Source organism: Adiantum capillus-veneris, chromosome 23 (genome assembly GCF_014529385.1).
Source record: "Adiantum capillus-veneris isolate H3 chromosome 23, ASM1452938v2, whole genome shotgun sequence".
NCBI lineage: Eukaryota > Viridiplantae > Streptophyta > Polypodiopsida > Polypodiales > Pteridaceae > Adiantum > Adiantum capillus-veneris.
The window spans coordinates 143,655,607-143,667,677 of NC_140953.1; the positions used below are offsets into that span (position 1 = coordinate 143,655,607).

The 12,071-nt window shown below is 41.7% G+C and overlaps 1 protein-coding gene across 1 annotated transcript; it reads right to left on the reverse strand.

Moving 5' to 3' along the window:
* Positions 1–217: 217 nt before the first annotated feature.
* On the reverse strand, positions 218–4,634 carry LOC147428741 (pentatricopeptide repeat-containing protein At3g09040, mitochondrial-like). The gene is made up of 2 exons (XM_086496712.1): positions 3,935–4,634; positions 218–3,848 (listed from the first exon to the last, which is right to left on the reverse strand). The coding sequence occupies exons 1-2, from the start codon at positions 3,989–3,991 to the stop codon at positions 750–752; spliced, it is 3,156 nt and encodes a 1,051-aa protein (XP_086352838.1). The 5' UTR covers positions 3,992–4,634; the 3' UTR covers positions 218–749.
* Positions 4,635–12,071: the final 7,437 nt, after the last annotated feature.

Genomic DNA, 12,071 nt, shown 5'->3' on the forward strand with positions numbered 1-12,071 from the left:
CTCTCTCTCTCAAGCTTTTCTCTTCTAGGTTCTTGTTTTCTCATACCCTCTCAAGCTTTTCTCTTCTAGGTTCTTGTTTTCTCATACCCTCTCGGACATCACTTCAATTCAATACAAATGCGGCTAACAAATCACTTTAGTTTGCTAAAAAGCGTACTTTTATTGGTCAAGTCCCCCCCCCCCAAACAACTTCTACAGGCCATCGCGACTCCTCACCTTGTTTAATGCACCGTACAATTGGGTTTATTATAACAAAAGGCTATGATTCTTCATCTAACCCTTGAGAATTTGAGGCACGACCTTTCCTTTGGGGGCCGGAAGCCCTGCGACACATCTGGTATGTGATCTCTTTTGTCATGGTCTCGTTGCCCCGTGCAACACACCTTCTCTCTCTTCTATTCTCTTGATTTCTTGCGCTTGCAGGTGCCGACTAAGGAGGTGCATGAAGTGCTACTAGCACAAAAGGAAAGTGCTAATAGAAAAGAAAGGGAGCCCAAAGATCACTACCAGAGTTTACACTTAATGCCCAAAGATCACTACCAGGGTGCTTCTTGGGGGGAAGACAGTATTATGGTTGCATGCTCCCAAACCAGGCAAAGAGAAAGAGATGGCTTTGTTAGCCTGAACCAACTAGTTGCCTTGGTTTACATGTCCTACCTATATTTACAATATGACTCAAGTGTACATGTACATGTTCTTTGAGGTGCTTCTCTCTCCATTTTCTTTTTTGGCGCAAGCTACCCATGCCTTCAAGATGCAAGCATAGCCTTCAAGATGAAAGCATAGGTGATTTCATCTGGAGAGACGCCATCACTTCGCATACGCTGAAAACAGCCCAGAGCTTCCTGGTCCTGCCCTTGTTCGGCATATCCTGCAATCAGGGCATTCCAAGAGACAACGTTCCGGACAGGAAGCTCATCAAGCACGCTTTGTGCTTTCTGAAGTAAACCACATTTGGCATACATGTCAACCAAAGCATTGCCAAGTACCCCCTCTTTTTTCAACATCCCCTGACTAGCAATATCACCGTGAATTTTTTTGCCCATATCAGAGTTGTGCGTAATGCCACATGCCTTCAAGATGCAAGCGTAGGTGACTGCATCTGGAGAGATGCCCTCACTTCGCATCCGCTGAAAACAGCCCAGAGCTTCCCGGCCCTGCCCCTGTTGGACATACATGTCAACTAAAGCAGTGCCAAGCACAACGTCGTTTTTCAACAGCCCCTGACTTAATATATCATTGTGAATTATTCTGCCCACATCGGCGTCTTGGGTAATGCCACATGCCTTCAAGATGCAAGCATATGTGATTTCATTTGGAGGGATGTGCTCGCTTCGCATCTGCTGAAAACAGCCCAGAGCTTCCTGGCCCTGCCCCTGCTCGACATATCCTGCAATCAACGCACTCCAAGAGACAACATTCCGGACAGGAAGCTCGTCAAGAACTTTTTGTGCTTTTTGAAGTACACCACATTTGGCATACATGTCAACCAAGGCATTGCCAAGCACGATGTCTTTTTCCAACAGCCCCTGACTAACAATATCATCATGAATTCTTTTGCCCATATCAGCATCTTGTGTAATGCCACACGCCTTTAAGACGCAAGCATAGGCGAATGCATTTGGAGAGATGCTCTCACTTTGCATCCGCTGAAAGCAATCCAGTGCTTCCTGGCCCTGCCCCTGTTGAACATACATGTCCACCAAAGCATTCACAAGTACAATGCTTTTCTTCAACAGCCCCTGACTGACAATATCATCGTGAATTTTTTTGCCCATGTCAGCGTCTTGAGTGATGCCACATGCCTTTAATATGCAGGCGTAGGTGATTGCATTTGGAGAAATGCCCTCGTTTCGCATCCGCTGAAAACAGCCCAGAGCTTCCTCGCCCTGCCCCTGTTGAACATATCCCGCAATCAATGCACTCCAAGAGACAACATTCCGCACAGGAAGCTCATCAAGCACGTCTTGTGCTTGCACAAGTACACCACATTTGACATACATGTCAAGCAAAGCATTGCCAAGCACAACATTATTTTTCAACAGCCCCTGACTTGCAATCTCATCATGAATCTTTTTCCCCATGACAATGTCTTGTGTAGAGCCACAGGCCTTCAAGATGCAAGCATAGGTGATTGCAGTTGGAGAGAGGCCCTCGCTTTGCATCCGCTGAAAACAACCCAGAGCCTTCTGGCCATGCCCCTGTTGGGCATACCCTGAAATCAGCGTGTTCCAAGAGACGACGTTTCGGACAGGAAGCTCGTCAAGTACTTTTTGTGCTTTTTGAAGTACACCACATTTAGCATACATGTCGACCAAGGCATTGCCAAGCACAACATCTTGTTTCAACATCCCCTGACTAACAATATCATCATGAATTTTTTCCCCCTTGTCAGTGTCTTGCGTACTGCCACATCCCTTCAAGATACAAGCATAGGTGATTGCATCTGGAGAGATTCCCTCACTTAGCATCTGCTGAAAACAGCCCACAGCTTCTTGGCCCTGCCCCTGTTGGACATACATGTCGACCAAAGCAGTGCCAAGTACAAAGTTTTTCTCTAATAGTCCTTGACAAACAATATCATTGTGAATCTTTTTGCCCATATGGGTGTCTTGCATAATGGCGCATGCCTTTAAAATGCAAGCATAGGTGATTTCATCTGGAGGGACACCCTCACTCCGCATCCGCCGAAAACAGCCCAGAGCTTCCTCACCCTGCCCGTGTTGAACATATCCTCCAATCAGTGTGTTCCAAGAGATGACATTCCGGACTGGAATCTCATCAAGCACTTTTTGTGCTTTCTGAAGTACACCACATTTGGCATACATGTCAACCAAGGCATTGCCAAGCAGCACGTCTTTTTTCAACAGCCCCTGACTAACAATATCGTCGTGAATTTTATTGCCCATATCAGCGTCTTGCATAATGCTACAGGCATTCAAAACATAAGCATAGGTGAATGCATTTGGAAAGATGCCCTCACTTTGCATCTGTTCAAAACAGCCCAGAGCTTCCTGGCCCTGCCCCAGTTGGACATACATGCCGACCAAGGCAGTACCAAGTACAACATCTTTTTTCAACAGCCCCTGAGTAGCAATATCATCGTGAATTTTTTTGCCCATATCAGTGTGTTGTGTTATGCCACATGCCTTCAAGATGCAAGCATAGGTGATTGCATCTGGAGAGATGCCCTCGCTTCGCATCCGCTGAAAACAGCCCAGAGCTTCTGAGCCCTGCCCCTGTTGGACAAATCCCGCAATCAACGCACTCCAAGAGACGACATTCCGGACAGGAAGCTCATCGAGCACTTCTTGTGCTTTCACAAGTACACCACATTTGGCATACATGTCGACCAAAGCATTGCCAAGCACAACGTCTTTTTTTAACAGCCCCTGACTTGCAATCTCATCATGAATTTTTTTCCCCATGGCAACGTCTTGTGTAGTGCCACACGCCTTCAACATGCAAGTATAGGTGATTACAGTTGGAGAGAGGCCCTCACTTTGCATCCGCTGAAAACAACCTAGAGCCTTCTGGCCCTGCCCCAGTTGGGCATACCCTGCAATCAGTGTGTTCCAAGAGACAACATCCCGTATAGGAAGCTCGTCAACGACTTGTTGCGCTTTGACAAGTGCACCGCACTTGGCATACATATTGACTAAGGTGTTCCCTAAATATGTGTTATTTTCAAGTAACCCACTGTCACGAACATCCGCATGTATCCTACTCCCTTGGCACAAATCCTTCTTCTTAGCACAGTCTTTAAGCAAGCTGACAAAATAAAGGCTCATTCTCTTCCTCTCCATGTTTTCTTGTATAGTGGATATTGCTGCTTTCTTGGCGGTGCTCTGTGAACACAAAGCCACTGGTGTTTAGAGAGAAAACAAATCGTGTATTTGTGACACACGATGCACCCAAGAACAGAGGTACTTACCTTCACCAAAACAGTGGCACATCTTCCTGGAGACGCCTCCATTGCCCCGCAGGGCATGGCTTAGTGGATGGCCAAAATTCTGATTTTCCAATTTGCTAATTTCTGTTGGCATGATGGGTTATGAAATATACGTCGTTTGTGGGCGGCCAACTCATGCGCCAGCAAAGCTACCCCTTCATATCTCATGCGAGCACCCCGGACGGACGCTATATAGACCCGTCATGGAGTGCTTCAGGGAGCAGCAACGTAGCCTCACGAGGTCTGTCCTGATCATTGCGAACTCTCCTTCTCTCCCATCACACACTTCATTCCGCTCCTCCTTCCTACTCTCACCAGTGCTCACCGCGCTTCTTCATTATGTCCGCAGTCGAGCCTCTGTCATTTCGATGTCTGCTCAACCTTTAATATTACTAGGTGATCTTTTACATTGAGACATTTCGCACAAAGAGAGTTCTTGGTGGAGTTGACGGGCTACAAACCACTCTCGCCGATGATAAAGACGATGTCGATGATCCAGCTAGGCGAAATCGAATCAGGCTTAAACCATTAACCCATTAAGGACAAACTCATGATGTAGTGGGTATCTTCACTACGATACTAACATGACTATCGAGTTCCCCACAGAATTCATGGACGCCGCACCAACCACTGTCCCGAATGTAACAAATAACAATCTAATGCAGAAATTTGTTCAACAGCTTCAACGAAGTAGTCAAATGCTGATGACATTGATGACGAATCAACAAATGCAAACCCAACAGATTCTCATGCACAAACAAAGTAATCGTGACAATCGTGTGGTGCAACCAAAGTAATTTTTTGGATTGCAAAAGAAGATATATTATCATGGTTAGACCGTTTTGAGAATATGACCGATAGCTCTCGATAAATCGTCGAAGTTTGCACTATATTGGGAGGATTGGCGGCTACATGGTATGTACAACAAGAAGACTATATGTTAAGCAAAATTGGGACACAACAGAAAGCGAATGTGGTTAGTACAAAATAAGTTACAGATGGGAGCAATATAATATCTCCACTCATATTATGTTTTGCCTAAACTATTGGGGTAAAGACGACATGGGTCTTGCCTTGAGCCGGACGTGCAATGCCTGGCAGTCCACTGACTTACTGACCATTGACCTTATTCTTTCTACATAAAATAATAAGGGGTCTCACTCATTTAGTAATGAGTACTCCACCCACACCCAGTCCATTACTCTACACTCATCGCACGTGCACCCGCATCGCACTACACAGCTTCTGCATTAGCATACTCTTCAACTGGTATCAATGCGTAGGGGGAGTGGCAACGGTAACCTTGGCACAGAGAGCCGAGAAAAAGTAGGAACATGATTTTTGCAGCTCGTTTTTGCCCTTTTCAGGCTCGAAAAGCACTGTTTTTTGCGTATCTCCATCACACGGAGTCAGATGGATATGATTCGAGAGTCCAGTTGGGTTTAGGCACATTTCGAATGTGATGGCGATGTTTAGTTGTTGAAATTCTGTCCAGAATTACAACAGGTTCAACAACAAGTTTGCTATGCACTTTCAGGCTACAAAACATTGTTTTTGGCGTATCTCTCACACTCGGACTCGAATCTATATGATCTAAGAGTCTACCCTAGGGATTCTCAATGTTCCGGACGCCTTGGCGATATCAAAATTTTGAATGTTGATTTTTTGCAGCAACCTACAATAATCTCTATGTATAAACGCTTTGACAGCTGGACTCCTACACTATAGAGCATTATGTAGCTTGCATCTCTGGATATAGAAGTCACACTGTGGTGCTATTTAATCTTGTATTTGTGTAATAAAGTGTTGATTTGAGATGTAGCCTTTAGATTGATACACATTCGGATGCAGTTCTGTGTACATTGAGACTGTGTGGGATTTTAGAGAGGTTGTAGGACTTGGTTTAGTGCTTCTCGCTAATGTATGTATATGCGAATACAGATTGAGCTAGTCATAACTCATAGGTGATAGAACCTGCTAGTTCGTTTGACTTGATGTATGACAGATTGTTGATGAAAATTTTTATTTTTGTTTATGTGCATAGCCTAGTTGGCTTCACAACTTTTGTGTATGCCATTTTTTATGAGAGTTTTTGAGAGTTTGCTCAAATTAGAAGGGAAACTCTGTTGGAAGGTATCGCCATAGTTTCTACATATTCGCAGTCTACTCTCTGATGCTTTAACAATCGAGTGTGACTTCCACATTGATAGTGAACGAGCTTTGCCTCTCACTTCAACTAGCTTGGTTGCTTTCGAACACGAATTTAGTGTTCTTGTATCCACTCTCGCATAGAGTGAGTTATAGTGTACATGCTCGTAGTGGCTACAAGTTACAGGTTATGCACTATTTTTTATCAATGGATATTCTGATCGTGAGTCTACTACTTACATGTTACAAGTAGTCACAAGTTGCAGGCTCTACAGGTTTCTTTGGTAGAGCTATGTTGAGCTAAAGGTTGCATATGCATTGATCATAGTCATGGTTGTGTAGTGGTCGAGATGATCTCCCACTTTAGCATCTTTGATGCAGATTATGGTTGAGCTTTTTCTTGATATTTTGCTCAATTTACAAGGAAGACTCCCACTTTGGCATCTTTGATGCGGATTATGGTTGAGCTTTTTCTTGATATTTTGCTCAATTTATAAGGGAGACTCTATCGAATTTCTACCAAGATTTCTCACCACACCTCTTTTGATACATATGCAAACTTTGGCTTATTGACATCCATCTATTTCACAGATGCGTGTGACCTTTCAAAGTCTGCAAAATGACTCATGAGAGACGGAGGTTTCGATCATACTAATACTTAACTTGTTGGCATTATGGTTACAGGGGGCACATTAGGCACCATTGTTTTGGACGTATGAGGCAAAAATAGAGATGTGTGTGATGTATGTGAGGTATTGACATAGACTAGAGAGGTTGCTTCATATGTGAGTGATAGTGATGTCACATTTACATCTAGTGTTTTTCTTGATTAGATGTCTAGCACATGTGACATTTGTTTTCGTTCGCTGCTAGATGAGGATGCAGTCTTCCACGCCGCACCATGTCGTGAGTGGTTTAGTACCTTCTCTAGTGAGAGGATTGGCCATGTGCACTTGGCTCATGGTTCGGAATTTGACATCGCAAAAGTAGGAGATATATGCTTGGCATTACCTAGTGGTGCATCTTTTGTCCTATGACATGTGCATTATGTTCCTGAGATCTCACATAGTTTAATCTCGGTGAGACAACTAGCAGATTGTGATTGTCATGTGCTGATTTGAGAGCAATTGTAATGTACTCAACATTTTTCAATAAAACTATTTCATTTACCTTGCAAAAGTGTTTAAGGTTCGAATTTTGTTAAGTCATAAAGCGTTACAACTGGATCAAAAATTGGACTTTTGAACTATTAGTTATGGTCTTTATTCACTTGGAAACAATATGTTGATATAGAAAACTTAAGCTTCAAGTCTATCTTTAAAGATAAGACTTGACCCTCAAGAAAGAAAGAGTATTTTTAAGAAAGAGAGAGGAAAGGAAGAGTATTTTTAGAAGAGAAAGAGTAGAAGGAGTATTTTTAGGAAAGGATGAGTATTTTTAGAAAAGAAAGAGGAGGGAATCAAGTTTAGAGTTCTTATTCTGGAAGCCAGGCTTCTTTAAAATTAGAGAATTGAAATCGCGCATCGAAATGCTTCATGAAAAAAAAACCTCGAACGTGCGCGAACTTATCTTTCTGCTTTTTGCTATTCTTAGCTTGTGCTTTTAGCTCTTGAGAGCCTATATAAAGGGCCCTCTTCTCTCACTTTTAACACACACACACACACACACAGAAATTCTCAGAAGCGGAAGCTCTCTTGCCATAACGTCGGAGTTATCCTCTCTCCCTCAACCTCTCACCCTCAACCCATCTTCGTCTCCAACTCCCTCTCTACCATCGTCGTGTTGTCTTTCAAATTCTCGAGTTCTCTTTTTATCTTTCCCTTTTCTCTACCTCTGTACGATGGCCCCGAAACGAGTGCCTCGAAGCTCCAAGGATACTCTTGTCGTTCCACCTCCAACGAAGATGGAAAAGAAGGTATCTTCTACTCCAATCATAACTCAAGCGGGGGTATCGACTCCGAAAGAAGGTGAAATAGTCCAACCTCAAACACGGGAAGTAATCGAACATGTCGCTAATCCGGTAAGACAAATTTATAATTTTGTATTGCTATTCATGTTGACCTAGGAAGCTAAGCATAGGGATTCCCTTAAACTGTCCAAGAAACGTGATTCTATCACAAGAAACAAGCATATGTTTCATAGACTAGTGAAAGAACTGTTTGATAAATTGTCACTGTTTGTTAAATTGTTATTGCTTTTGATAAACTGTTATTGTTTGATAAGTTGTTACGGTTGATTTACAGAGTTGGTTGATCATGTTTGAAGAATCATTTAAAGGGAAGAATTGTTGGAAGAATATCTTTTGTTCCTCGCGGTTAGCGAAATGATTCCGAAGTTAGCGGATATTAAGCTGAGGTTATTGACTCTCTTTTGTTCCTCATGGTTGGCGGGATGCCTAGTGGTTAGCAAGATGCCCATGGTTAGCGGGATGTCTGGCGGTTAGCAAGATGCCTCGTGGCGGTTAGCGGGATGTCTCACGATTAGTGAGATGCTTGGCGGTTAGCAAGATGCCTCACGGTTAGCGGGATGCCTCGTGGCTAGCAAGATGAAAAGGTTGCGTAATTCGCGATTAGCGAATAAATACTTTGTAAAGACTCTATTGGTTAGACAGAGGAAGTCCGCGACAGATAGCGACAACTCATAAAAAAATGAAAATATTATTTTTGTTAAAATATAGGATTGTCTCCATTAGGCCTTGTTTGAATTATTTTGGTATTCTTTGAAGGGCTGTATAAAAGAACCTTGTCCGAAATTAATTAAGGAACACTGTTTGTATATGTAAAATTGTGTGGTAATAATTAGAGAACAAGAAGAACATGTGAGTGTGTTGTGGAAAGTGGGAGACTAGTATACGTAGGATACTAGTGTACGGATGGATGGACCCGATTAGTCGGGTACTTTTCACAAGATTACTAGTTAGTTTATATTATGTCTCATATCATATTCATGGTTTATGAATGGCGATCGTGCCTCTTAAACGTGGGGAAAAAGACGTTGTTTATGGATTCAACATATGTCAATGGGATTTCATCTCTATGTTATAGGAAATAACTTCCATTAGAATTCCTTGATTTATCGACTTGTCATGTGGCGTATGACCATGATAACCACGATCACGATGAATAGAGAACTTTCTCTCTTCTGTTGCTCGTATCTCTACTTCGTGGAAATGAAGTAGGGTGTTAGCAACAGAACTTGAGAATAAAGGAAGACCATTTATCAAGTGGCCCCAATTTCTCGAGGTTGGGGACCTCACAACAGTCTTTTCACATGCGTTGCATTAGGAAAATTTTCGACTCTCAAATGGGCCCTATAAGGACTTTGACTTTCTCCCTCTTGTCCAAAGCAGGTACACGATAAAAATTTTATAAATGAAATCAAAACTTGTGAAACCTTTTGGATTTAGAATGTACTCATTGAGTTCTATCTATTGATATATAGCATGCCATCAGATTTCTTATATTCTAAAAGATTCCATTTTTTAATATGACAACTCCCTCTTATAAATGGAATCTCTCCCCACATTTCAGCTTTAGTAGGGAGGCATAACTTCTACAAATTAACTCCAAATTTGGCGGGGTTTAAGGATTTAGAGCCTACTTTCTAAGATCTTTCCAATGATATGTTGGTTGATAGGGTTTTGACAAAGCGTTTATGTATTTCATCGCGTTGCCTACTTTGGACAAGAGAGGTAAAGTCAAACCTCATTATAGGGCCCCTTTGAGAGTCTAAATTTTTCATAAATATGGATTGTTTATGATCACACCGATAGTAAAAAGTTAGATTGTGCCCAGCGTAACTACTCAACCTATGAGAGAGAGTTATTGGTGATTGTACATGCACTTAAAAAGTGGAGACACTATTTATATGGTGCCAGTTTTGAGGTTCTGATGGACCATGAAAATTTAAAATGGCTTTCAAATCATAATGAATTGAAGGGAAGAAAAACTCGGTGGGCAGAGATTTGATAAGATTTTGACCTTCAAATATGTTACTAGAGAGGTAAATATAATATAGTGGTGGATACACTCAGTCGTCGCAAGCCAGAAACTAAGGAATTAAGCTTCATAGTATATATTAAAAAAAACTTGGCGTCACTGCATAGATCCGATAGCAGTTTGACCTTCATATATGTTACTAGAGAGGTAAATATAATGTAGTGGTGGATGCAGTTAGACACATGCCACAAATCTATGAATTAAGCTTCAGAGTCTTTAAGAACAAATTCTTGGAGTCATTGCATGGCTTATGAGAGCATGTGCATCTTTTATAGAGGTCTAGTGTGTTGTATGCGATCGCACCATCTCGTAGTCATGACCACCTCCCTTGTCAGTACTTAGAGCTAGTCCGGAGAGATTGACTGTAGCAGCAGAGCGAGAGTTAGTCCAAAGAGACAAACTCAATTTTTGGGGTATAGTTTGGACCCAAAGAGCTTTGACGTAGACCCTTCATCACCTTTCACAACTAAGGCTCCAAAGGGGGACGATAAACTTTTCCGAGAGGAGAAGTATGCTAACTACTCCATTGACGACAAGTACTTAGTCTATAAGGGTAGAGTGTGCATACCAACTATTGGTGACTTTTGGGTCCGAATTCTTAAAGAAAGTCATGATAGTAGTTAAAGTGAAAGTCATCCCAGGATTTAGAAGACCTATGCACTAGTTAAAAAACAATTTTACTGACCTATGCACTAGTTAAATGACAATTTTATTGACTCTCAAAAGATCCATGTGTTGCAATGCAATAAGTGTTAGGTCAATAAACACGAGCGTCTCAAGGTTGGGGACTACTGCATTATTTGGATATTCCTCAAGGAAAATGAGAAAGCATTTCTATGGACTCCATCACTAGTTTACCCAAAATGATTCGAGGAAATGATTCAATGTAGGTGGTAGTGTACATGTTAACCAAAATGGCAAAGTTTATTGCCACAAAGAAAATAGTTAAAATGCCAAAGTTGACAAAACCCTTTATTGAACATCTCTACAAGCTATATGGCCTGCCTGTAAATATAATGTTGGATAGAAATAGAAAATTTAAAAGTCACTTTTGGAGGAAGTCTTCAAAAGGCTGGATAGTACTCTGAGTATGAGTATGACGGATAATCCACAATCTGTGGTCTTACTAAAAGAGCTAACCAAATCCTAGAGGACATGCTACATTCATATGTAAGTAAGAAGCAATCTAATTGAAGAGAGTCCTTACCCATTTTGGAATTTTCTTACAATAGTTCCAAACATTCAGTAATTGGATTTACACCATTCATATTGATGTATGGTTTCCAATTGAGATCTCTTATGATTGTAGTCCTAGAGAAGGAGAAAATTCACAATTTGACAAGGATTTCCTTGAAGATATGAATGACATACTGAATGAAGAAAAGGAAAGCATTCATAGTGCATAGGATCATGCTAAGAGGTTTGCCGATAAACGAAGAAGAAAATTTACTTTTGTAGAAGGTGACTTTGTATTGCTAAAGGTTCCTGAAAAGTCAGAAACCATAAAAATGGGAAAGTGTAACAAGCTTTCTCCTAGATATTGTTTTCCCTTTAAAGTCTTGAAGAAAATTGGGAACATAGCCTACAAGGTTGAGTTATCGGAGAGTTCTCAGGTTCATCTTGTATTCACATTAGTAAATTGAAGAAATCAGCTCACGAGTTGAGGAGCGTAACTTCTATAGATATTTTGGCCAATCTAATATAACCACCAAAGATACCACATGAACCGAGAAGGATTTTAGGGTATGAGATAGACAAACCCGTCATAAAGTGTACCAAGATATTTTCTCATGTTGTTTTTGAGGATAAAAACTTTTTATTGTGGGGGGTTGTTAATGTCATGTATGGTGTAACGCCATGACGGATGACCAATAGGATGGTTGGCAAGCCCATGGTAAGGTGCCATCTAGGCTTTAGTGGGTGAGGATGCTTGTGCGAAAGTGCATGGGTATCCAGGTAGGTGCTGGTGGCCG